The sequence below is a fragment of the Esox lucius genome, chromosome 11, assembly GCF_011004845.1.
Source record: "Esox lucius isolate fEsoLuc1 chromosome 11, fEsoLuc1.pri, whole genome shotgun sequence".
Lineage (NCBI taxonomy): Eukaryota > Metazoa > Chordata > Actinopteri > Esociformes > Esocidae > Esox > Esox lucius.
This window is the reverse complement of record NC_047579.1, coordinates 14,187,713-14,215,414: the sequence shown is the minus strand read 5'-3', so window position 1 is coordinate 14,215,414 and position 27,702 is coordinate 14,187,713. Positions and strand designations below refer to the sequence as shown.

At 42.0% G+C, this 27,702-nt stretch overlaps 1 protein-coding gene across 1 annotated transcript in view; it reads left to right on the top strand.

The window, feature by feature from the left end:
- The window catches only part of LOC117592790 (NLR family CARD domain-containing protein 3-like), a gene marked incomplete at its 3' end in the record, with an annotated part of 85,799 nt that overhangs the window by 17,703 nt on the left and 40,394 nt on the right, over positions 1–27,702 (top strand). The window contains exons 6-10 of the mRNA XM_034295442.1: positions 1,670–3,458; positions 4,962–5,135; positions 6,444–6,617; positions 12,099–12,272; positions 16,537–16,710. Coding sequence (XP_034151333.1) covers positions 1,670–3,458; positions 4,962–5,135; positions 6,444–6,617; positions 12,099–12,272; positions 16,537–16,710 — 2,485 coding nt within the window. The remainder of the gene's footprint in view (positions 1–1,669; positions 3,459–4,961; positions 5,136–6,443; positions 6,618–12,098; positions 12,273–16,536; positions 16,711–27,702) is intronic.

Below are 27,702 nucleotides of genomic sequence, written 5' to 3'. Positions count from 1 at the left end.
TCCTTCTCCTCTTCCTCTACCTAGGCCTCTTCCTCTACCTCCTTCTCCTCCTCTTCCTCTACCTAGGCCTCTTCCTCTACCTCCTTCTTCTCCTCTTCCTCTACCTGGGCCTCCTCCTCTACCTCCTTCTCCTCTTCCTCTACCTAGGCCTCTTCCTCTACCTCCTTCTCCTCTTCCTCTACCTAGGCCTCTTCCTCTACCTCCTTCTCCTCCTCTTCCTCTACCTAGGCCTCTTCCTCTACCTCCTTCTCCTCCTCTTCCTCTACCTAGGCCTCTTCCTCTATCTCCTTCTTCTCCTCTTCCTCCACCTCCTTCATCTCCTCTTTGAGCTCCCCCTCTCATTCTCACTCTTCTTCTTCTAGCTCCTTCCATTTTTGTTTTATAGCACACCTGAGTGCTGCGTTTTCAAATTAGCAAATGTTTGCTTCCACACCTGGTGGATGTGATTATCCAATTTGTTCATTAGTGTTCAATTGTTCATTGGCAATCTGGGGCTTTGTAATGACAAGGAAGTAACCTCACTATCCTTATCTGTGTCTAAGGTGTGAAAATGTGTGTAGAGTTTTACATATCACTGTGTGTAATGTTTTGCAAAAAGGGTGAAGCAGACATTGTATGTAATGTTGTGCAAATCTGTGGAGGTGTTTTGCTCATTGGAGTAGAATTCTGCAAATTGTGTGGACATTTTTATTTTAGTGTGTACACTGTAATCCTTGTTGAAAATAGCTTAAATTGTGGTAACATGCCATTCTCACAGCGGAAACATCTCTAGATGCTTCTACAGATGTCTTTTCCTTTATATATGCACTGGCAGATGCAACCAATGATGTGCATGGCTGGCGTGGCTATGTATTTTGAATGGGCTCATCCGAACCAGTTTTTCTAAAACTTCAGTGTGGATTCAACTTCATTGTCATTGAACAGTACAACAAGTACAGTACAACAAATTGCTGATTTTGTGTAACCAGAAGTGCAAATATAAGTGGGTAGAAATGTACAAGTATTAAGTATAATGTAAGTATTAAGTATAATATAAGTATTATGCATAATATAAGTATTATGCATAATATAAGTATTATGTATAATATAAGTATTATGTATAATATAAGTATTTAGTATAATATAAGTATTAAGTATAATGTATGTATTAAGTATAGTGTATGTACAAATGGGATGTATAAATGTGCAATTAATACAAATGCAAGTACTAATGACAGTCCTGATCCCCAATTTGCCGCATGTCTGGAACTCTAAAAAGTTGTACAGGGTTGTCAGGTCTTCTGTACCACCAGTACAACATGTCCTGTTCTGTAGACATGGTCTTTATTTATTCATGTTGTACCAGTCCAGTATGACTGTCAGATTAAATAAACCCTTGTGTTGTAAAGACCCTTGTTTTTTAGTTTTCCTATGTTATGAATCTATTTTGATGGGTTTTCCAATAACCTTTGTGTTTTTACATTTGTTTAAGAATATATCTAAATTAATATCGATATTGCAATGATCATAATAAATATCACAGTATCACATTTTGTCAATATCGTGCAACCCTACTTACAATTCAGACATTTGAAGGAACATTCATATTCTCTGTGTTATTTATTAATTGATAAAATGCTGTAAACATTTATAGAAACATCATTAATATAATTTGGGTTATTTATTTCAGATGAGCTTGCTGTGATTTGCCAACATGATCTCAAATCTAACCTGAAGAAGAAGTGTCAGTGCTTATTTGAGGGTATCGCTAAACAAGGGAACCCAACACTTCTCAATAAGATCTACACAGAGCTTTACATCACAGAGGGTGGAAGTGGAGGAGTCAATAATGAACATGAGGTGAGACAGATTGAGACAACAACCAGGAAACAAGCAAGACCAGAGACAGCAATCAAATGTAATGACATCTTCAAACCCACACCTGGACAGGACAAACCTATCAGAACTGTGCTGACAAAGGGTGTTGCTGGAATTGGAAAAACTGTCTCTGTGCAGAAGTTCATTTTGGACTGGGCTGAAGGAAAAGCCAATCAGGATGTCCAATTTGTATTTCCCCTCCCTTTTAGGGAGTTGAATTTAATGAAAGGGGATAATCTCAGTTTGATTCAACTCATCAATCATTTCTCAGTTGAAACCAATAAAGCAATAATCTCTAACTACAACAAATACAAAGTTGTGTTCATCTTTGATGGTCTGGATGAGTGCCGACTGCCCCTTGACTTCAAGAACAACAAGAGCTGTTGTGATGTGACAGAGTCAACCTCAGTGGATGTGCTGCTGACAAACATCATCAAGGGAAATCTGCTTCCCTCTGCTCTCCTCTGGATAACTACCAGACCTGCAGCAGCCAATCAGATCCCTTCAGGGTGTGTTGACCTGGTGACAGAGGTGAGAGGGTTCAATGACACACAGAAAGAGGAGTACTTCAGGAAGAGATTCAGTGATGAGGACCTGGCCAGCAGAATCATCTCACACATAAAGACATCAAGGAGCCTCCACATCATGTGTCACATACCAGTCTTCTGTTGGATCGTTGCTACAATCCTTGAGTACATGTTGACTACAGATGATAAAGTAGAGCTGCCCAAGACCCTAACAGACATGTACTCACACTTCCTTGTGTTTCAGTCCAAACACAGGAATGTAAAGTATGAGTGGAAAAAAGAGACAAATCCACACTGGAATAAAGAGAGCATTCTGACCCTGGGAAAACTGGCTTTTCAACAGCTACAGAATGGCAATCTGATTTTCTATGAAGAAGACCTGAAAGAGTGTGGCATTGATATCAATGAAGCATCAGTGTACTCAGGAGTCTGTACACAGATCTTTAAAGAGGAATGTGGGCTGAACCAGGACAAGGTGTTCTGCTTTGTCCATCTGAGTATTCAGGAGTTTCTAGCTGCTGTCTATGTGTTTCTCTCATTCATCAACAATAATAAAAATCTAATTGCTGAAAAACAATCAAACTCCTTAACAACTAAGTTAAGGAAAATACCTGAAATAGATTTTCACAAGACTGCTGTGGATGAAGCCTTCCAGAGTAAGACTGGACACCTGGACCTTTTCCTACGCTTCCTTCTGGGTCTCTCACTGGAGTCAAATCAGAAGCATTTTAGAGGTCTACTGACAAAGACCAGAAGCAGCTCACAGAGCCATGAAGAAACAGTCAAATACATCAAGGAGAAGATCAGGGAGAATCCCTCTTCAGAGAGGTGCATCAATCTGTTCCACTGTCTGAATGAACTGAATGACCATTCTCTAGTGGAGGAGATCCAAAGATACCTGAGTTCAGGACGTCTCTCCAGAGAAGAACTGTCACCTGCACAGTGGTCAGCTCTGGTCTTTGTGTTACTGACTTCAGAAGAGGAGATTGATGTGTTTGACCTGAAGAAATACTCCACATCAGAGAAAGGTCTTCTGGGGTTGTTGCCAGTGATCAAAACCTGCAGAACTGCTCTGTAAGTACAATCATGCAAATTACCCCCCCCCCCCCCCCCCCACTCACACACACACACACACACACCCACACACAGAGACACAGACAAACCTTCTTTTTACATCTACAATATACACTCACCTGAAGGATTATTAGGAACATCATACTAATACTGTGTTTGACCCCCTTTTGCCTTCAGAACTGCCTTAATTCTATGTGGCATTGATTCAACAAGGTGCTGAAAGCATTCTTTAGAAATGTTGGCCCATATTGATAGGATAGCATCTTGCAGTTGATGGAGATTTGTGGGATGCACATCCAGGGCACGAAGCTCCCGTTCCACCACATCCCAAAGATGCTCTATTGGGTTGAGATCTGGTGACTGTGGGGGCCATTTCAGTACAGTGAACTCATTGTCATGTTCAAGAAAGCAATATGAAATGATTCGAGCTTTGTGACATGGTGCATTATCCTGCTGGAAGTAGCCATCAGAGGATGGGTACATGGTGGTCATAAAGGGATGGACATGGTCAGAAACAATGCTCAGGTAGGCCGTGGCATTTAAACGATGCCCAATTGGCACTAAGGGGCCTAAAATGTGCCAAGAAAACATCCCCCACACCATTACACCACCACCACCATGGATCCATGTTCTCATTCTGTTTACGCCAATTTCTGACTCTACCATCTGAATGTCTCAACAGAAATCGAGACTCATCGGACCAGGCAACATTGTTCCAGTCTTCATCTGTCCAATTTTGGCGAGCTCGTGCAAATTGTAGCCCCTTTTTCCTATTTGTAGTGGAGATGAGTGGTACCCGGTGGGGTCTTCTGCTGTTGTAGCCCATCCGCCTCAAGGTTGTGTGTGTTCTGGTTTCACAAATGCTTTGCTGCATTCCTCGGTTGTAACAAGTGGTTATTTCAGTCAAAGTTGCTCTTCTATCAGCTTGAATCAGTCGGCCCATTCTCCTCTGACCTCTAGCATCAACAAGGCATTTTCACCCACAGGACTGCCGCATACTGGATGTTTGTCCCTTTTCACACCATTCTTTGTAAACCCTAGAAATGGTTGTGCGTGAAAATCCCAGTAACTGAGCAGATTGTGAAATACTCAGACCAGCCCGTCTGGCACCAACAACCATGCCACGCTCAGAATTGCTTAAATCACCTTTCTTTCCCATTCTGACATTCAGTTTGGAGTTCAGGAGATTGTCTTGACCAGGACCACACCCCTAAATGCATTGAAGCAACTGCCATGTGATTGGTTGATTAGATAATTGCATTAATGAGAAATTGAACAGATGTTCCTAATAATTCTTTAGGTGAGTGTATGTACTGACATGACAGCACTGATTTATTTTTGTGTTGGAGGTTACATTCGTTTGTCATATATACAGGCAATGTCAGTTTTATAAAGTATGCCCATAAGTAAATTTGACATGACAATTATGTAATATATAGAGGATATTCTAATATTATTCTGAACTATTGTTTTGTTTGTGTCATCATGATATTTTCTCTTTAGACTGTCAGGTTGTGGAATCACAAAGGAAGGCTGTGCTTCTCTGGTCTCAACTCTGAAGTCAAACCCCTCACATCTGAAAGAACTGGATCTGAGTAACAATCAGCCAGAGGATTTAGGAGTGATTGAACTCTCTGCTTTGTTGGAGGATCCACAATGTAGACTGGAGACTCTGAGGTGAGTAATAGTAGTTTATTTTATATTTAATAAATCATAGTGATCATTGACATTATAATAATACAACAGAGGTGTTATTCTACAACAAGAGATTAAAAACAGCTGCTGTTGTCAATGGGTGAACCTCCACCAGCCCTGAGCTCTTCTACATCTGTGTTATTTAGACAATATGTTTTTTGGGGAGAACTTGGTCTGAATCCATCAGCTAGTTATTATTTTTTGGACCTTCGGTACCAGAGTCTGAGGGAGTCAAATGAGGTCTGCCTTTCCATACTTCTGTGAGTGTGAGAGATATACCCTGTTGCTACCCTGAAGAAGACAGCTTGTCTGTAGAAACGTTGGTATGATATTAAATGATTGCATCTGAGCGTAGTAGTGTGGCTTTCTTATCATTTACAGTGTGAGAGGTATAACTTTATCATAGTGAATCACTGTTACATAAATTCAAGTGATAGTTTAATGACTGTGTTAAATCATATGTACACATTACAAGGTTACACATACAGTAATGTTTGAGTCCTGAATGGTCAATAAACGTATGTATTTGAAGAGACCGATACGATGTTCCAGCCTAGTCTGTATGCTCTGGTTTTAAGTGTTAAATCATAGTGGATGTGTCCATGGAGAAAGACAATTCTGAGCCCATATTACAACATATGGTTTCATTATTTCTCTATTTGAAATATTCTGGGATGTTAGATTGTTTCACCTGCGTATTGGGTCACTGTGTAGCTCACTGCTGCCTGTAGGATCAGAAATGTTTCAGGTAATGTGTGAGATTGTTGTGTTGAGAGTTTCCAAATATACAGTATATATTCTAATAGGAAATATAATTGACTAATCAAAGGCCGTAACAGAAAAGATTTGACTAGATAAGTAAGTTGACTAATTATCGTTACAGTCCTATTTTCCGGGTTTATCAACCATTCAAACTAATCTTCATTTCAACCCTCTGATGTCCACAGATCCACCCCTCTTTGTCTGTTTATTATCATTCCTGCTACTCCTCCCCTCACACACACACACACACACACACACATACACATTCACACACACACACACACACACACAGACACACACACACTTACTCTTCCTTGAACTACAGTACTGTATATTTATTGACTGACAACATTGATGATTTTCTATACAGGATTTCTATACATTCTAGTGTCATGTATTGGCAATGTCAGTTTTATAAAGTATGTCCGTAAGTAAAGTTGACATGACAATGTTGTAATATATAGAGGATATTCTAATGTTATTCTGAAATATTGTTCTGTGTGTGCCATCATGATAATCTCTCTACAGACTGTCAGGTTGTGGAATAACTGAGGAAGGCTGTGCTTCTCTGGTCTCATCTCTGAAGTCAAACCCCTCACACCTGAAAGAACTGGATCTGAGTAACAATCAGCCAGAGGATTCAGGAGTGATTGAACTCTTTGCTTTGATTGAAGACCGACATTGTAGACTGGAGACTCTGAGGTGAGTAATAGTAGCTTATTTTTTTATTTGATACAATATAGTGCTCATTAACATTATAATAATATAACAGAGGTGTTACACTACAACAACGGACTAAAAACAGCTGTTGATGTCAATGGGTGAACCTCCACCAGCCCTGAACTCCCAGCAGGACAAAGTCCCCAACCACCTGGTGATGTCCACTTTTCACTATAAATGTTCACTGGTCTTCTCTAATTAAACCAGCCTGAAAATTATGACCATTTTATGTTTTATTAGCAATGATTCAGTAATCTTTGTGATCACCTGGCCACTTTCTATGGCATTAAACATTCAGTTCATGAAAATAACCTGATATATAACTAATGAACGTAATCAGGGAAACTACAAAACTCTGTGGTCTCAAGCAGCTAGTTTGACTATATATTCATAACTTTGAACATACAGTGTCCAAACACAGGCATCAATGAATGTGATCTTCTACATCTGGGTTATTTAGACATAGTCTGAAGGAAGTCAGACGAGGTCTTCCTTTCCATACAGCTGTGAGTGTGAGAGATACAGTGGATATAAAAAGTGTACACATCCCTCTAAAATTGCCAGGTTTTTGTGATGTAAAAGAATGAGATAAATCATGTCAGAACTTTTTCCACTTTTAATGTGACATATAATGTGAACATTTCAAATGAAAAACAAACTAAAATCTTCGAGGGGGAAACATTTTAAATAAAAATCTTACAATAACCTGGTTGCATTAGTGTGCACACCCTCTTATAACTGGGGATGTGGCTGTGTTCAGAAGTAACCAATCACATTTAAACTCATCTAAAATAAAAGTCATTACACACATGCCCACTTCAGGTTGGTGGAGAGTGCCTGCCTCAAGTGGAGGAGTTTAAGTATCTAGGGGTCTTGTTCACGAGTGAGGGAAGGATGGAACGGGAGATTGACAGACGGATCGGTGCAGCTTCTGCAGTAATGCAATCGATGTATCGGTCTGTCGTGGTGAAGAAAGAGCTGAGCCGCAAGGCGAAGCTCTCGATTTACCAGTCAATCTACGTTCCTACTCTCACCTATGGTCATGAGCTTTGGGTCATGACCGAAAGGACAAGATCCCGGATACAGGCGGCCGAAATGAGCTTTCTCCGCAGGGTGGCCGGGCGATCCCTTAGAGATACGGTGAGAAGCTCGGTCACCCGGGAGGAGCTCAGAGTAGAGCCGCTGCTCCTCCACATCGAGAGGGGTCAGCTGAGGTGGCTTGGGCATCTTTTTCGGATGCCTCCGGAACGCCTTCCTGGGAAGGTGTTCCGGTCCCGTCCCACCGGGAGGAGACCCCGGGGAAGACCTAGGACACGCTGGATTGACTATGTCTCCCGGCTGGCCTGGGAACGCCTCGGTGTCCCCCCGGAAGAGCTGGAGGAAGTGTCTGGGGAGAGGGAAGTCTGGGCATCCCTGCTTAGACTGCTGCCCCCGCGACCCAGCCCCGGATAAGTGGAAGAAGATGGTATGGTACACACATGCCATCATTTAAAATGACTCTGATTAATCACAAATAAAGTTAATCTGTTCTAGTAGGATTTTCCTGACATTTTCTTAGTTGCATCACAGAGCAAAAGCCATGGTCTGCAGAGAGCATCCAAAGCAACAGAGCGATCTCATTGTTGAAAGATATCAGCCAGGAGAAGGGTACAAAATAATTCCCAAAGCATTAGATATACCATGGAACACAGTGAAGACAGTCATCATCAAGTGGAGAAAATATGGCACGACAGAGACATTACCAAGAACTGGACATCCCTCCAAAATTGATGAAAAGACAAGAAGAAAACTGGTCAGGGAGGCTTCCAAGAGGCCTGCAGCAACACTAAAAGAAATTGCAGAAACTGGCAAGTACTGTCTGTATGCTACAATCTCCTGTATTCTTCATATGAATGGGCTATGTGGAATGGTGGCAAGACGGAAGCCTTTTCTTACAAAGAAAACATCCAAGCCCGGCTGAAGTTTGAACAAACAAACATCTCCCAAAAGGAAAATGTGTAATTGTCTGATGAAACCAATGTTGAACTTTTTGGCCATAATTCCAAACGGTACAGTGGGTAGAACAAGTATTTGATACACTGCCGATTTTGCAGGTTTTCCTACTTACAAAGCATGTAGAAGTCTGTAATTTTTATCATAGGTACACTTCCACTGTGAGTGACGGAATCTAAAACAAAAATCCAGAAAATCACATTGTATGATTTTTAAGTAATGAATTTGTATTTTATTGCATTACATAAGTATTTGATCACCTACCAACCAGTAAGAATTCCGGCTCTCACAGACCTGTTTGTTTTTCTTTAATAAGCCCTCCTGTTCTCCACTCATTACCTGTATTAACTGCACCTGTTTGAACTATTAAATGTGCCATGCTAATAGTGTCCTAACCAAAAAGACTGAGTGCTGTTTTATTTGAAAAGACTGATGCGATGTCCAGGTCTAGTCTGTATGCTTTTGTTTTAAGTGTTAAATCATAGTGAATGTGTACACGGAGAAAGACAACTCTGAGCCCTTATTACGACATATGGTTTCTTATTTCTTCTAAATACATTATTAGGTCATTAATTTTATCTGAAAAAAAGAAAACTAATTATTGTTATTTCAGGAAAGTTACAGTTAAATTGCATATTGTGTAAAATGAAAATATTTACTTTTCTTTAATACAAACTGCAGCTTTTATAACAAGTACAATCCACATCAGTACACAAAAGCTTATTTCCCATCTTTTGATTCTGGTATCATTTCGTTTTCATTCATTTCAAGGAAACATTATTTGTGTTATATTTATATGGTGAAACCAACCGGGGTCATTTTGACCCCAATATAAAATAATTGAAATTAGATTACATTCAACTTCATTGTCAATGAACAAGTTGATGTTCAGTACAATGAAATGCATTTAGCATCTAAACAGAAATGCAAATAGAGTGCAAAAAAATTACAAGTGAATCAACTAAGACCAATGTATGTTATAAGTGGGATGTATAAATGTGCAATAAAGGCAAATGCATGTACAAATGGCAATTCTAAATGTGCATAAAGGTAAATTGAAGGTGCAAGGTAGCATGTGCAACTGAAATACAGGGATATCAGCAATGAGGTTCCTGAGGTCGACATGTACATGTTACAACTGAAAACTTCCTTATCAGATTTGGCAAGGCAGTGACAGAGTCCAGTAATACAAAGGGAGTAGTGCAACAATGTCTCTGAGAGGCAGTACTAAGTGGTGGGCAGGTGGGTGTGGTTAGTGTTGGGTCACCCGGTTTGAATGTTATCATTGGATTGAATGGGCGTTATCAGTGGTTATCAGCCTCATAGATATGGGTCAGAAGGGGCCTGCTACGCCTATTGGTGGGCTCAAAAAGCTGTTATCATCCATTCGCATGGTTCATCACGGATAAATACACAAGAAGACTCCAGATCCAATCCCAGACGAATTCAGGTCGCTGCTACAGGTAAGACCATTAAAATGGGTTAGGGTAAGTCTACAGGTAAGACCATTAAAATGGGTTAGGGTAAGTCTACAGGTAAGACCATTAAAATGGGTTAGGGTAAGTCTACAGGTAAGACCATTAAAATGGGTTAGGGTTAGGGTAAGTCTACAGGTAAGACCATTAAAATGGGTTAGGGTTAGGGTAAGTCTACAGGTAAGACCATTAAAATGGGTTAAGGTTAGGGTTAGGGTAAGTCTACAGGTAAGACCATTAAAATGAGAGCCTTTAAACTGTGATGATTTCGTCAATACTAAATTATCTAAATACTAAATTAACCATGCAAATGGATGATAACAGCCTTCTAAGCCTACCAGTAGGCTAGCAGGCCCCTTCTGACCCATATCTTTGAAGCTGATAACCACTGATAACGCCCATTCAATCCAATGATAACATTCGAACCGCCTGGTTGGGTCATAGATAAAAATAAACTGTTCCTGAGCCTGCTGGTACAGGAACAAAGAGCCTGTACAACCTGCCTGATGGTAGGAAATCTGTGTCTGATGCATCTGTGTCTTTCTCCATCGCAATGACTGACAGAGTCGTCGTCATCGTCCCCGATAGTTTGTGACCTATAGGATAAATTACCTCAGTAAATAGTTACATTTATTAAAACTGCATAGGCGGATTTGGGTGCTTTTGCATACCATTTGCATATGTAAGAAGTGCTTGATGTTATGAAGTCATTAGGAACAAATTGATTGACCAAGTGATGAAAAATTGTAATGATAGAATAAAGCCCTGTGAGATATGACAGAAAGTACACCTCTGTAATGATAACATATTGATTGACAAAGTGATGAAACGTTGTAATGATAGAATAAAGCCCTGTGAGATATGACATAAAGTACCCCTCTGGGCTCTGTGGTTCCCCAGTCGGTAGGATGAGGGTTAAAGGTCTGATAGATGAAGCCCCACCAGACCTCCTATCAGACATGGAGGTGAAACACCCACAACCAGCAGGGCCTCCATGAAAACAACAACATATTGTTATTATTTTCTTTCCAGAAGAGGTGCTGCTACGGATTCTTCTATGTATTAATACTAGATTATTCGAATAATCGAAAAAGAAAAAGCATGACTCACGGACTATGTGGTATTGCTTTTAATTTAAACCAAAATATAGACAACATGTGAAGTCCAATGTTTCCTAAGCAGAAATAAAAGATTCCAGACATTTTTATATGGACAGACAGTATCTGTATTGCCAATAATGTGAAATCCAGTTCTAGCCTAATGAATCCATTAATTGACTGTATCACAATAACATTTAGCAAATTGTTGCATATGTGTTTAGTATACTAGGAGCAAGGTAAGGAAAACAAATAAATGTGAGGAAAACAAAATAATAGTGGATGTGCCCATGGAGAAAGACCATTCTGAGCCTGTATTACAACATATGGTTTAATTATTTCTCTATTTGAAATGTGGATGGTTTCACCTGCATATTGGTTCACTGAATAGACTCACTGCTGCCTGTAGGATCAGAAATGTTTCAAATTATGTGTGAGATAGTTGTGTTCAGTCTCCAAACCTACTGGCAATATGATGAGTAATGAATTCCCAAACCAGAACATATTTTACTAGATAAGTAAGTTGAATACTAGATAAGTAAGTGGAATTTGTCTAATTATCGTTGCAGTTCTACTTTCCAGGTTTATCAACCATTCAAACTAATCTTCATTTAAACCCTCTGATATCCACAAATCCACCCCCCTTTGTCTGTTTTTTATCATTCATGCTACTCCTCCCCTCACACACACAAATACACACACTTTATTTTTTACATCTACAGTATTTTTATTGACAGAGAACACTGATGATTTTCTATATAGTAAATTACATTCTAGTTTAATTTATTGGTAATGTTAGTTATAAAAGTTCACAAGACAATGATGTAATATATAGAGGATGATCTAATGTTATTCTGAACTATTGTTCTGTTTGTGACATGATGATAATCTCTATCCAGACTGTCAGGTTGTAGAATCACTGAGAAAGGCTGTGCTTCTCTGGTCTCAGCTCTGAAGTCAAACCCCTCACACCTGAAAGAACTGGATCTCAGTAACAACGATCTGAAGGATACGGGAGTGGAGAAGATCTCTGCTCTGCTGAAGGACCCACAATGTAGACTGGAGACTCTGAGGTGAATAACACAATTAACAAGCGAACAATAAACATAACAACAACACAACAAAGGGGCAACACAACAAAAGGGGAATACAAACATCTGTTTCCACCTCTACCTGCTCTGAGCTGCCAGCAGGTCCATGCCTCCAAGACCAAACCCTGTCAGACATCCCAGCAGGCCTGGAAGGAAACACAACATGAGTAACAGGACCACCATTACAAACATATATTCTTACATAATAATTTCTGTTAGTCCAAGTCTATCACACATTAGAACTAATCTTCATTCCACCCCTCTGATGTCCACTGATCCACCATTCATTCCCACTGTATTATTGTTACACTCTTTCTTATTGAAGACATCCCTTCATTCTACCATGTTGTCTCATAGGGACTTGAACTTCCCATCTGTTACATTTCTTCAGGAATTGTCTGGTTACATCATACTGATGCTGCCCAGGGATCCATCATAGTACAGAGTAATTTGTCTCAGTTCTGCCAGGGTGGATGGGTGGAAGTCACACAGGGCTGCCTTGTCATGTTGCACTCTAGTGACTCCTTGTGGTAGAGTGGCAGACTGTAATCTCAGTCATGGTTGTAAAGCTGGGGAATGTGTTACCCTCAAACACACGTGTATCAGATAAACACTTCCTGATTGAGTGAGCAGTGTGATCAGAATCGAAACGGCTTGGTAAAACATGCTCATAAGATATGTCCCAATTTAGTTAATTAATTTTGACTATCCCGTAACTTCTGTGTGGATGTTGAGACAAGGCAGCATAATGCAGCATGATGCCTTGTCTCAGCATCCACAGGTCATAAAAGAGAATTTGATTAGAGATGTGCATGGCAATTATTTTCAACATCGATAATTCCTCAGCTTTTGTTATCGAATAGTCGACCCCACCCCCTCATGCCCGAAAGAAAGGTGTTAAATGAAAAAAAATATATGTACATCGTAATATGTGTGATGGCAATTTCTAAAATCCAAATAGTTCTATGAAAATGGTAGGTAAGACAGGAGAAATCATTTGCGCAATAAACGGTTTTAATAAAACTTGCAAGGAGAGAATACGCAGGTTACAAAGTAACAGTGAATAGTCTCTAAATAAAAACATCATTCCGACAGTATTTATTACATAGAAAAAGGGGTGTGGTAAGATGCTGCCATCTGTCTTATGTCAATCAAACACATTCCCTTTGTTCTATCACACAAATGCTATCTTCCCCCACCTTATCCTTACTGCCATGTTTACTGTTGTGTTTACCCAAAGGGGCCAACTGACCTTACTGCCCCCTGTTGTGTATCTTCTCCTATCCTGTCCTAAAACCCATTGATCTGCATCTGGACAGACAATAGATGCCCCCTATGCAAATACCAGCTCCCCCACATTCCTCTACCTATCTAAACAATGGGACTCAAGTCCTTTAATCAGTAAGAATGCATCAGGCTTCAGAAACTTCACCAACATATGTTATGCAATAAATTAAACGTATATTTATAAATGTATTTAACAACCTCAATAACATTTTAGTATATTCAATTAGGCTAGATATACTTTTACTCAGGAGACATTCAGATTCAGAAATGCCACAAAAGCAGCAAATAACCTAATGCTTAGGTCTGTCAAACTGTTAGAATTTTATAACAAGTGATTTATTTCAAATTATTGTTGCAAGCTTTTCCGTTAATTACAATTGCAAATGGACTATAAATGTTGTCAAAAAACACATTTTCTCCCATCAATTAGCGCAGAGATATGTATGAATTTCCTTAAATTTGCAAACATCTTTGTGTCAATATTTTCTGGCCATAACAATAAAATACAAAATGTATTAGACCATCTAGCCAGTTATTTTTATAAATACATAAATATAAAAGACACCTGTCCACACACTCAATCAAACAGACTCCAACCTCTCCACAATGGCCAAGACCAGAGAGCTGTGTAAGGACATCAGGGATAAAATTGTAGACCTGCACAAGGCTGGGATGGGCTACAGGACAATAGGCAAGCAGCTTGGTGAGAAGGCAACAACGGTTGGCGAAATTATTATAAAATGGAAGAAGTTCAAGATGACCGTCAATCTCCCTCGGTCTGGGGCTCCATGCAAGATCTCACTTCGTGGGGCATCAATGATCATGAGGAAGGTGAGGGATCAGCACAGAACTACATGGCAGGACCTGGTCAATGACTTGAAGAGAGCTGGGACCACGATAAACATCGGTAAAATTCCCAGTGATTAGTATTACAGTTTCAAATTAAAATTATAATTAAAACCGTGTTTGATTACCGCGCTTTGAAAATCTCTCTCGCTACATACTGTTCAGCATCAACCAATGTTTGCGACAGTCTGATGCAGGCGCTGCACGCAACATGGGTTTTGTTTAGTGTGAATATTTTGCAGAAGGCAGTGACAGCACTCAGGAGATTTTTCAGCCTTCTAATATGACCAAATCTGAAGTGTAGTCACATTTTGGGTTTTACAAGAGTTCTGAGGGAAACTTAATCAAAGAGGGTCAGTGGTCACCCTGTCTACAGAACATCCAAAACAAATCGGTAAAAAAGCACTTCACATCTCTTGAGTCATCATGAACACCACCCGCTACATTGTAACGAATGGAAGGTAAGTTAAACTGAAAAAAGTAAATATGCTGACATTTTTATTGTAAATTTTTTATCTCAAGTGAACAAAGTGTTAGGCCAGAAGCTCCTTATTTCTTTATGAAGGAGAGAACAGACGTACAATCAGTGCTGTTCATTTGATTTCTTCACGTATTTTACATATGTTGTGTTGATTATTTTAATGTACACACCTGCACATTGGATTTGTTCACATTTATATTGCTTTCTCAGTGAGTTTTATGCCATTGTTTCTGATGACCATATCAACAATGGCAGTTTCCTGCACATCAGTGAACATCCTTCCTCTCCCACCTGTGTGAGGTAACTGTTGAGTCCTAAGCAGAGGACTCAACGGTGCCCGGTTCATATCCACATTCAAAACGCCCGGTTCATATCCACATTCAAAACGCCCGGTTCATATCCACATTCAAAATGCCCGGTTCATATCCACATTCAAAATGCCCGGTTCATATCCACATTCAAAACGCCCGGTTCATATCCACATTCTTCTTGTCTTTCCAGACACAACTATGCATCCATTGTAATGTTTTGTATTATTAAGGCAAGTGTTTCATAAGATACACAAAATATAAATAATTAATAATAAACAACAATAAACAGTATCGTTTGCACTTTAAAAAGTTAATCATGATCTGGCACCATAACAAGTCACAGAGTGAGAGTCGGTGACACTACCCACTGGGGCATCGATGGACTTATAATGCAAACAACTAAATAAGGTGACCAGTAGAGGGCGGTGTTTGAAAGTCTCAAGCACCAAACAACCATAGAAGCCTGTATTTTACAAGAGGATTTGGAAAAAGCATGTGATCAAACGAGGCTTCGTACGTCATCAATCAAATGGTATTACACCGATACAAGACTCAGCCCTTTAACATGGATTAGAATAGGTTGACATTTCAAAGCAACCCTTGATTGGAGAGTTTAGTTCAATCTCCTGATCAACAATAGCAGAGTGGCAGCTGAAATCGTGTTTTGTAAATAGTTTTCTTTTGAAAAACTGGTTTCTTTTCAATTGAGATTTATTTACCAAGGGCTAGGTTGTTAGATTTAGTCATATTTTCAAAATGGAAAGTTACTTCTTCAAAATCTTGTGATCAGTGATGTCTGAATATTTGATTACATGCCTTTTTTAAACCTTGTTGTAAAATGCTCCCAGTTCTGTCTTGGATGCCAAGTTGCTTTCACTCACTGACCTCTACTTAACACCTAATTCACCAGTTTATGTACATTCTACAACAGGTTGGTCAAATAGGTGGTGTTGGGACATGGGTTACAGGCAGTGACATGAGACACTATCAATTAATGTTCAAATAATTTGTTTCATTTTATATATGCTATGACACTTTATCCTAAACATTACAATGGATGAACAGTTTAAAATAAGTGTTTACCTGGGAGGCAACCCCCCCATTCTGACTGAACTCTTAACTTCAAATTATTTATTGCTGATCAGAAGATGTCATTATTGTGAACTTTTTAGTTTAGTAACTGAATTCATCTTTAGTCGCTATTTCATATTTTTGTAATTCTTCAAAGGGTTCAAAAAGCCTTGGTTGCGCATCAGTACTTCAAAGTTCAGAGACTTTGTTAATGTGAGTCATTTGTGAAATCATGATTACCTCTGTGCAGGCTGTCAGGCTGTCTGATCACAAAGGAAGGCTGTGCTTCTCTGGTCTCAGTTCTGATGTCAAACCCCTCACACCTGAAAGAACTGGATCTGAGCTACAATCACCCAGGAGACTTGGGAGTCAGACTGCTCTCTGCTGGACTGGAGGATCCACACTGGAGACTGGAGAAACTCAAGTAAGTCCTGTAGATGTTTTCTCTATCAGTAATCAGCAATGTGGTATTAAGTTGCCATATTTTTTGCATTATATAATATGTGCCTAATACAGTCTTGCCAACCTGCAATCATTTTGTGTAGCAGGAACAATCATTGTTAATTTGAGGAAAACATTATTTACTGTATCCATGAAATTCAGTTTTCCCCTGAAATATAAATAAATATTTTATCACTGTGACTGAACACACCAAACCCAAAATATGATTTAAACTCAACTCATCCCTTCTCCTCTTAAAACCAGTCTTAATCTCAGCCTCTCCCCCTCATATCACCCACATTGCCTCAACACATGATCCACTGTCTCAACTTCCTGACAATGGTCACACTGACCTGTTGGATGTTTCCCTATCAGATGTAATGTATTGTTTAAATGACTGTGTCCCACCCACAGTCTAGTTAACACAGATTCCTCCACTCTGCTCCTAGCTGCCCTCCTTCCATCCCCAACTACACCCTGTATTCTGAACAGGTGTCTGTCTGTAGTGTCTCCATTCCACTGCTTCTGCCACCATCATCTCAGTCCAGACAATACATTTATCCACTTCTCCTCAACTCTCTCAACGTGCTCAATCCAAGTCAGTCTGGCATCAGAATACACCCCAAGGAATCTAAAGACCCCCACCCTCTCCAAATCCTTCCCATACAATCTCAGCTGGACCTCATCACCCCACTTCCTTGTGTAAAAAGACGTCCACCACTGTCTCCCTGTTCACCTGTGTCTTCCTGACCTCTGCTTCTAAACAGAACACAGGGTCCATAGTACCCCTCCCCTTCCTGACCTCTGCTTCTAAACAGAACACAGGGTCCATAGTACCCCTCCCCTTCCTGACCTCTGCTTCTAAACAGAACACAGGGTCCATAGTACCCCTCCCCTTCCTGACCTCTGCTTCTAAACAGAACACAGGGTCCATATTACCCAGTTGTCTTTTATTTATGACACCAACTCAGTACATTTCTATAACAGTCTCATGATCACCGTCACTCAGTGTGACACATGCAGTCACTCTTCCTTCCCAATGTTCCTGCTTCTCCTTTCCATCAAAGTCAGGGTCTTGGAACTGGAAAAAGCCTTGTGTCACATGACTTTAGAGATCATACAAAATCTAATCACCATTATGTATGCGTGGAAAGAGCACTGAGTTTGTGAGCAAACATTCATCTATCCTCAATCCCATCAACACAGTCATTATGGATAGTTTGTTCACTGTTTTAGAAACAAACATTAAAACCTTATAATTAAACTATTATTATCTTTTATTTATGTACATTCTTAAAGATGACTTCCAGTGATTGGGAGGTTTGCTCTTTGTATCTATTGTGTCTAATCAAGCATATTATTTTTATGGGGACTCATTTTGGGGTATTAAGTGTAGTTTGGGGTTGTGTATGGTGTGTTATTGGAGGAGGGGTTGTGTATGGTGTGTTATTGGAGGAGGGGTTGTGTATGGTGAGTTATTAGATGAGGGGTTGTGTATGGTGTGTTATTGGACGAGGGGTTGTGTATGGTGTGTTATTGGAGGAGGGGTTGTGTATGGTGTGTTATTAGAGGAGGGGTTGTGTATGGTGTGTTATTGGAGGAGGGGTTATGTATGGTGTGTTATTAGAGGAGGGGTTGTGTATGGTGTGTTATTAGAGGAGGGGTTGTGTATGGTGTGTTATTGGAGGAGGGGTTGTGTATGGTGTGTTATTGGAGGAGGGGTTGTGTATGGTGTGTTATTGGAGGAGGGGTTGTGTATGGTGTGTTATTGGAGGAGGGGTTATGTATGGTGTGTTATTAGAGGAGGGGTTGTGTATGGTGTGTTATTAGAGGAGGGGTTGTGTATGGTGTGTTATTGGAGGAGGGGTTGTGTATGGTGTGTTATTAGAGGAGGGGTTGTGTATGGTGTGTTATTAGAGGAGGGGTTGTGTATGGTGTGTTATTAGAGGAGGGGTTGTGTATGGTGTGTTATTGGAGGAGGGGTTGTGTATGGTGTGTTATTAGAGGAGGGGTTGTGTATGGTGTGTTATTAGAGGAGGGGTTGTGTATGGTGTGTTATTAGAGGAGGGGTTGTGTATGGTGTGTTATTGGAGGAGGGGTTGTGTATGGTGTGTTATTGGAGGAGGGGTTGTGTATGGTGTGTTATTGGAGGAGGGGTTGTGTATGGTGTGTTATTGGAGGAGGGGTTGTGTATGGTGTGTTATTAGAGGAGGGGTTGTGTATGGTGTGTTATTAGAGGAGGGGTTGTGTATGGTGTGTTATTGGAGGAGGGGTTGTGTATGGTGTGTTATTAGAGGGGGGTTGTGTATGGTGTGTTATTGGAGGAGGGGTTGTGTATGGTGTGTTATTGGAGGAGGGGTTGTGTATGGTGTGTTATTAGAGGAGGGGTTGTGTATGGCGTGTTATTAGAGGAGGGGTTGTGTATGGCGTGTTATTAGAGGAGGGGTTGTGTATGGTGTGTTATTGGAGGAGGGGTTGTGTATGGTGTGTTATTAGAGGAGGGGTTGTGTATGGTGTGTTATTGGAGGAGGGGTTGTGTATGGTGTGTTATTAGAGGAGGGGTTGTGTATGGTGTGTTATTGGAGGAGGGGTTGTGTATGGTGTGTTATTGGAGGAGGGGTTGTGTATGGTGTGTTATTAGAGGAGGGGTTGTGTATGGTGTGATATTGGAGGAGGGGTTGTGTATGGTGTGTTATTGGAGGAGGGGTTGTGTATGGTGTGTTATTAGAGGAGGGGTTGTGTATGGTGTGTTATTGGAGGAGGGGTTGTGTATGGTGTGTTATTAGAGGGGGGTTGTGTATGGTGTGTTATTAGAGGAGGGGTTGTGTATGGTGTGTTATTGGAGGAGGGGTTGTGTATGGTGTGTTATTAGAGGGGGGTTGTGTATGGTGTGTTATTAGAGGAGGGGTTGTGTATGGTGTGTTATTGGAGGAGGGGTTGTATATGGTGTGTTATTGGAGGAGGGGTTGTGTATGGTGTGTTATTGGAGGAGGGGTTGTGTATGGTGTGTTATTGGAGGAGGGGTTGTGTATGGTGTGTTATTAGAGAAGGGGTTGTGTATGGTGTGTTATTGGAGGAGGGGTTGTGTATGGTGTGTTATTGGAGGAGGGGTTGTTTATGGTGTGTTATTGGAGGAGGGGTTGTGTATGGTGTGTTATTAGAGGAGGGGTTGTGTATGGTGTGTTATTGGAGGAGGGGTTGTGTATGGTGTGTTATTAGAGGAGGGGTTGTGTATGGTGTGTTATTGGAGGAGGGGTTGTGTATGGTGTGTTATTAGAGGAGGGGTTGTGTATGGTGTGTTATTGGAGGAGGGGTTGTGTATGGTGTGTGATGGGTGGAGGGGGGTTATGTGGTTGCTTGTGTTGCATGTATGTAGTGTGTGTGTGTGTAAGACAGGTTGTGTGTCATTGAATGACAGGCTGCTCCTCTGCTTCTTCCACAGTATGGATCATGGTGGAGAGTGGAGGTTAAAATCCGGACCGAAGAAATGTAAGTGATTTATTATACAGAACACAAATACAGCTGGTGTGTTCAAGTATATATGTTGGGGGGGTTGTGTATATATGTCTGTGAATGTTTGTGTTTTTTCTATTCTGCGTGTGTTTGTGTGTTAGTGCATATTCGTTTCATTCTGCATGCCTAGTGTGATGGCAATTTCTAAAATCCAAATAGTTCTATGAAAATGGTAGGTAAGACAGGAGAAATCAATTGCGCAATAAACGGTTTTAATCTTGCTTGCAAGGAGAAAGTATACAGGTTACAAAGTAACAGTGAATAGTTTCTAAATAAAAACATAATTTCGACAGTATTTATTACATAGGAAAAGGGGTGTGTTAAGATGCTGCCATCTGTCTCATATCAATCAAACACCTTTCCCTTTGTTCTATCACACAAGTCAAATGCTATCTTCCCCCACCTTATCCTTCCTGCCATAATGTTTACTGTTGTGTTTACCCAAAGGGGCCACCTGACCTTACTCCCCCTGTTGTGTATCTTCTCCTATCCTGTCCTAAAACCCATTGATCTGCATCTGGACAGACAATAGATGCCTCCTATGCAAATACCAGATCCCACACATTCCTCTACCTATTTTAACAGTGGGACTCAGTCCTTTAATCAGTGAGAATACATTGTATAAAGAAATTTCCACAACACTAGAAACACCCCAGTGATTGGCCATGTTATCATCACACCCATGACACCTCTGCCTCTGATACGTGTGTGTGTGTGTGTTTCTGTGTGTGTATAATATGAATGATGATGATGTGTAATATTTTGTCTTGGTCTCATCCATCAGATGTCTGTGATCTCACACTGGACCCAAACACAGTAAACAGAAAACTCTCTCTGTCTAAGGAGAACAGAAAGGTGACATGGAGGAGAGAGGAGCAGCTGTATCCTGATCACCCAGAGAGATTTGAGGTCTGGTCACAGGTGTTGTGTAGAGAGGGTCTGTGTGGACGCTGTTACTGGGAGGTAGAGTGGAGTGGGGGAGGGACTGTGTTAGGAGTGACATATAAAGGAATCAACAGGAGAGGAGGTGGTGACTGTGGTCTTGGAAACACTGACACATCCTGGATTCTGGTCTGTTATAATGACCTTTACTCTGTCTGGCACAATAAGAAGAGAACTGTCATACCTGTCACCTCCTCAGACCCCCACAGAGTAGGAGTGTATCTGGACTGGCCAGCCGGCACTCTGTCCTTCTACAGGGTCTCCTCTGACACACTGACCCACCTGTACACATTCAACACCACATTCACTGAGCCCCTCTATCCAGGGTTTGGGGTTTATTCTGACTCCTCAGTGTCTCTGTGTCAGATGGTCCCTGTGTCAAACACAACATGATGTTTCACTCCAATCATGGTCATGTTCAGTAGGACACTGTAGTTTGTCACCTCCTCTCTCCTGCTGTTTCTCTGCTTTTCTGCTTCTCTTCCACACACTCTCTCCTCTTTTCCACTCCTCATCCTTGCCCCTCTCTCCTCTTTTCCTCTCCTCATCCTTGCTTCTCTCCTCTTTTCCTCTCCTCATCCTTGCTCCTCTCTTCTTTCCTCTCCTCTATTCAACTCCCATCTTACTGTCCTTCTCTCACCTCCCTATTTTCTCCTGTTCTCTCTCCAGCTTTGTCTTCTTTTCCTCTACTTTTCTTTCTCTACTCCCCCTTTCCTTTCCTCTTCTACTACTCTCCTCTCTCCCTCTTCTGCTCCTCTTTTCCTCATCTCCTCTCCCTCTTTCCTCCTCTCTTCAACTCCCCATCCTCCTCTCCTCTCCCTCTCCTCTGTACTTTTTTTTTGCATGTTCTCCTCTTCCTCCCCTCCCCTTCTCTTATCCTGTCCTCTCTTCCTCTTCCTCTCCTAATCTCTCCTTCTGCTCCTCTCTGTCATCATCACTTCCTGCCCTCTTGTCTTCTCCTATTTTCCTCTACTCCTCTTTCTCTACTCCTCTTTTCTTCTCCCCCTCTACTTCTTTCCTCTCTCCCTCTCGTCTTTGTCCCTTCTGCTCCCCTCTTCATCTCCTTATATCCTTTTCCTCCTCCTCTTTCCTCCTCTCTTCACCTCCCCTATCCTCCTCTGGTGTCTCCCTCTCATCCTGTCTTTCTTTTCTCTTGAATTACACCTTACTCCCTCCTCTCTTCCTCCTCTCATCTTCTTCTCCCTTCCTCTTCCTCTCTGTTCTTGTCATCTCTTTCCTCCTCATCCTCTTTGTCTCTCATATCCTCCTCTTTCCTCCCTCTCCCCTGCTCTCCCTCCTCTCACTTCCTCTCCTTCTCTCCCTTTTCTTTTCTCTCCCTCTCATTCTCTCTTCCTCTCCTCTCTTCCTCTCCTCCTTCCTCTCTTCGTCTCCTTTCCACCCGTTCCTCTTCTCTTCCTTTCTTCCGCTCCTGCTCTCCCCATTTCCTCCTTCAACTCCCCCTCTCCTTCTCTATTCTCTTCCTCTCTTCTCTCCCTCTGTTTTCATATTTATTCAATTCAAAAGGTTTTATTGTGATGGGAAACAAATGTTTACATTTCCAAAGTAGTTAGAAAAAAACTATCTAAAATGTAATTGTTAATTTTGTTGTGTGTTATTATCTACTATGTACATTGTTTTTTAACAAGGTGCCAGAGCAAAACTCTATATAAATGTAAATAACAGAAATTAAATAAACTGTACAATATAATGTGTTTATTAAATCCTTGATATTCCACCAGATGTCCTTTTAATATTTCACCCAATAGATTTGGGATCTGGGGCCATATTCACAAAGGCTAAAAGAAACTCATATCTTGCTGATTTAGGAGTAACTCTTAAAATAAAATGGCCGTGTCAGTCCAAACTTTTGGCCTAAGAGAAATTCACAAAGCATTTTAGGAATAAAACCCACTTCTAAATCTGTGAAAAGTTATGAGTAGTCAAGAGGTCTCCTAAGTCACTATAACAAGGTATCGCCTTAATCGCAAGAGTATTATGATCATAGAGCTGGTCAGGGATGCTGTCACTTCACCAACAAACAGAAACAACCCAAGAGTATTATGATCATAGAACTGGTCAGGGATGCTGTCACTTTACCAACAAACAGAAACAACTGTCTGGACTGAGAGAAGGTGCTGCGGAAACAGCAGAGTCAATCTCAGAAGAACCAGGTGCACTAAACAAGACAACAGGTGAGATGAACTGATGGAAGGGGCGTGGTGTCAGAAGGACCAGGTGCACTAAACAAGACAACAGGTGAGATGAACTGATGGGAGGGGCGTGGTGTCAGAAGGACCAGGTGCACTAAACAAGACAACAGGTGATGAACTGATGGGAGGGGCGTGGTGTCAGAAGGACCAGGTGCACTAAACAAGACAACAGGTGAGATGAACTGATGGGAGGGGCATGGTGTCAGAAGGACCAGGTGCACTAAACAAGACAACAGGTGAGATGAACTGATGGAAGGGGTGTGGTGTCAGAAGGACCAGGTGCACTAAACAAGACAACAGGTGATGAACTGATGGGAGGGGCGTGGTGTCAGAAGGACCAGGTGCACTAAACAAGACAACAGGTGAGATGAACTGATGGGAGGGGCGTGGTGTCAGAAGGACCAGGTGCACTAAACAAGACAACAGGTGAGATGAACTGATGGGAGGGGCGTGGTGTCAGAAGGACCAGGTGCACTAAACAAGACAACAGGTGAGATGAACTGATGAGAGGGGTGTGGTGTCTCAGCGGTGACGTCGACCGCTGAGGCCTGCCTGCTGCAGGGGGAGGAGAGGCAGCAGAGGGCCCAGTCGTCACAAAAACCCAGCAACATCCATGATGTACAGTTTATTATTTCTGCTTTATATATGTCTTAATTACTACATAGATGTCACGTGCCATGTCACAAGAATGTCTTTGTTCAGAATGACCCATGTTATTTGGTGAACTTGACAAATAAAATACATTGACTTTGAGATCAAGGTTCTGACAACTCAACACTACTTGACCACAGGGGAAATGCAGCTATGCAGCGCGGACAAACTATATACAGCTCTGGAAACAATTAAGAGACCACTGGACCTTTTTCTTTCCTTTCCAAAAAAGGTTTTGAGTGAGGAACAAAAGGGTTAAAATTAAGAGACCACTGCGAATTGAACGCTTCTATTCCTTACTCAAAACTTTCCTTTTCAACAAATTTTGGAAAAGAAAGAAAAAGCTGCAGTGGTCCGGAGCTGTGTATCTCAGTAATCTGTCAGTAGAATATTATATGAAACAATAAACGCCCTCCCCAGACCCCATATCATGATATCAAATAATTCAGTATCCTCATTATGTTCGCCAACTACAAAGAAACAAAGCCGACTTCATGGTCATAGCTGGATCACCTGGTGTAGTTGGTTCTATAGATGGGACATAGCTGGACCACCTGGTGTAGTTGGTTCCATAGATGGGAGATGGGACATAGCTGGACCACCTGGTGTAGTTGGTTCTATAGATGGGAGATGGGAAATAGCTGGACCACCTGGTGTAGTTGGTTCTATAGATGGGAGATGGGACATAGCTGGACCACCTGGTGTAGTTGGTTCTATAGATGGGAGATGGGACATAGCTGGACCACCTGGTGTAGTTGGTTCTATAGATGGGAGATGGGACATAGCTGGACCACCTGGTGTAGTTGGTTCTATAGATGGGACATAGCTGGACCGCCTGGTGTAGTTGGTTCCATAGATGGGAGATGGGACATAGCTGGACCACCTGGTGTAGTTGGTTCTATAGATGGGAGATGGGACATAGCTGGACCACCTGGTGTAGTTGGTTCTATAGATGGGAGATGGGACATAGCTGGACCACCTGGTGTAGTTGGTTCTATAGATGGAAGATGGGACATAGCTGGACCGCCTGGTGTAGTTGGTTCCATAGATGGGAGATGGGACATAGCTGGACCACCTGGTGTAGTTGGTTCTATAGATGGGAGATGGGACATAGCTGGACCACCTGGTGTAGTTGGTTCTATAGATGGGAGATGGGACATAGCTGGACCACCTGGTGTAGTTGGTTCTATGGATGGAATATGGGACATAGCTGGACCGCCTGGTGTAGTTGGTTCCATAGATGGGAGATGGGACATAGCTGGACCACCTGGTGTAGTTGGTTCTATAGATGGGAGATGGGACATAGCTGGACCACCTGGTATAGTTGGTTCTATAGATGGGACATAGCTGGACCGCCTGGTGTAGTTGGTTCCATAGATGGGAGATGGGACATAGCTGGACCACCTGGTGTAGTTGGTTCTATAGATGGGAGATGGGACATAGCTGGACCACCTGGTGTAGTTGGTTCTATAGATGGGAGATGGGACATAGCTGGACCACCTGGTGTAGTTGGTTCTATAGATGGAAGATGGGACATAGCTGGACCGCCTGGTGTAGTTGGTTCCATAGATGGGAGATGGGACATAGCTGGACCACCTGGTGTAGTTGGTTCTATAGATGGGAGATGGGACATAGCTGGACCACCTGGTGTAGTTGGTTCTATAGATGGGAGATGGGACATAGCTGGACCACCTGGTGTAGTTGGTTCTATAGATGGAAGATGGGACATAGCTGGACCACCTGGTGTAGTTGGTTCTATAGATGGGAGATGGGACATAGCTGGACCACCTGGTGTAGTTGGTTCTATAGATGGGAGATGGGACATAGCTGGACCACCTGGTGTAGTTGGTTCTATAGATGGGAGATGGGACATAGCTGGACCACCTGGTGTAGTTGGTTCTATAGATGGGAGATGGGACATAGATGGACCACCTGGTGTAGTTGGTTCTATAGATGGGAGATGGGACACATAATTGCAAGAATTATTGCACCTTCAAAAGATAAACATGCATTTCTTTATGAGCTGCCAGACATGTAAGAGGCTGACAATTTGCTGAACATGTCTTGACTAGTCAGTATGTCATTCTTGGTTTCATGTTTAATCAGTGACACCCTACATTTTTCATTTAATATCTTAATTTCAATGTGACAACATGACATCCATCTACGGTACTGCAAAGGTGAATTCACTGACAGAGACCCCTCCCCTGTCAGCCAATCACTTCGGGTATAGTCATTCAGCTTGTTTGTGGAACATAACATCATCCATAGCAACGGGTTCAACCCCGCCCTTTCTCTTAGCTTAAGACTTTTCCCAAATCCTTAGTAAAAGTTTGTCTTAGCAGCTTTGTGTTTAGGTTTTAAGAGGAAACTTTTATTGCTGTTTAGGAGTCCTCCTAGTGGCAAGATTTTTCTTTTTCTGAATACGGCCCCTGGTCTATACTGGATATTCTTTCAAATTCTTTATTGGTCTGTGTGACTTCAGGAAAGAAACTGTCTCTTATGTCCCTTTAAATTAGCAGGACACAGAAAAGACACAGAAACTGGTAACGTTGGGAGACGTGGTCGAGGGCCTTTTTTCCCAACCAGAACCAAGGAGTCAGTCTACAGGCTGCAGAATAGAAACACATAGTGGCTACTGTTGGCACTTCTTTATGTGTTCCCTCCTTCTCTCCTCTCCTCACTCTTTCAGGGGCTCCTCAGAAGGGCTCAGTCTTCAGATTCCACTGTGTTTCTGTCGGTCAGACATTCAAACACACAGAGGTTCTCCCAGTCTGTTAGGGAGCTCACCTTCCAGGTCCTCCTGGTCTCCTTTTATGATGTTTGGATTAGTCCTGATGAGAGGCAGCTGTGTGGGGGCGGAGCAGACTCCCTCAGATGTCTCTAGAACCTTCCAGTGACTGTTGGTGTGTGGCTTGGGTGTCCTGTCCATGGTGTTGACCCTCAGGGGCCAGATTTATCCTGTCCATGGTGTTAACCTTCAGGGGCCAGGTTTGTCCTGTCCATGGTGTTGACCCTAAGGGGCCATGTGTGTCCTGTCCATGGTGCTGACCCTCAGGGACCAGGTGTGTCCGATCCATGGTGCTGACCCTCAGGGGCCAGGTGTGTCCGGTCCATGGTGTTGACTCTCAGGGGTCAGGTGTGTCCGGTCAATGGTGCTGACCCTCAGGGGCCAGGTGTGTCCTGTCCATGGTGTTGACCCTCAGGGGTCAGGTGTGTCCTGTCCATGGTGTTGACCCTCAGGGGTCAGGTGTGTCCTGTCCATGGTGTTGACCCTCAGGGGTCAGGTGTGTCCTGTCCATGGTGTTGACCCTCAGGGGCCAGGTGTGTCCTGTCCATGGTGTTGACCCTCAGGGGCCAGCTCTTTTCTGTAGTTTGATCATCAGCGGGTATTGTTCTAATTCTGCTCTGTATGCATTATAGAGTGTATTAGATCCTGTGTTCTCACATTGTCTCCATGTCCGTTTCCCATCTATTCACTGTTTAGTTCCCGTCTGGTTTCCCATCTATTCACTGTTTAGTTCCCGTCTGGTTTCCATCTATTCACTGTTTAGTTCCTGTCTGGTTTTCCATCTATTCACTGTTTAATTCCCATCTGGTTTCCATCTATTCACTGTTTAGTTCCCGTCTGGTTTCCCATCTATTCACTGTTTAGTTCC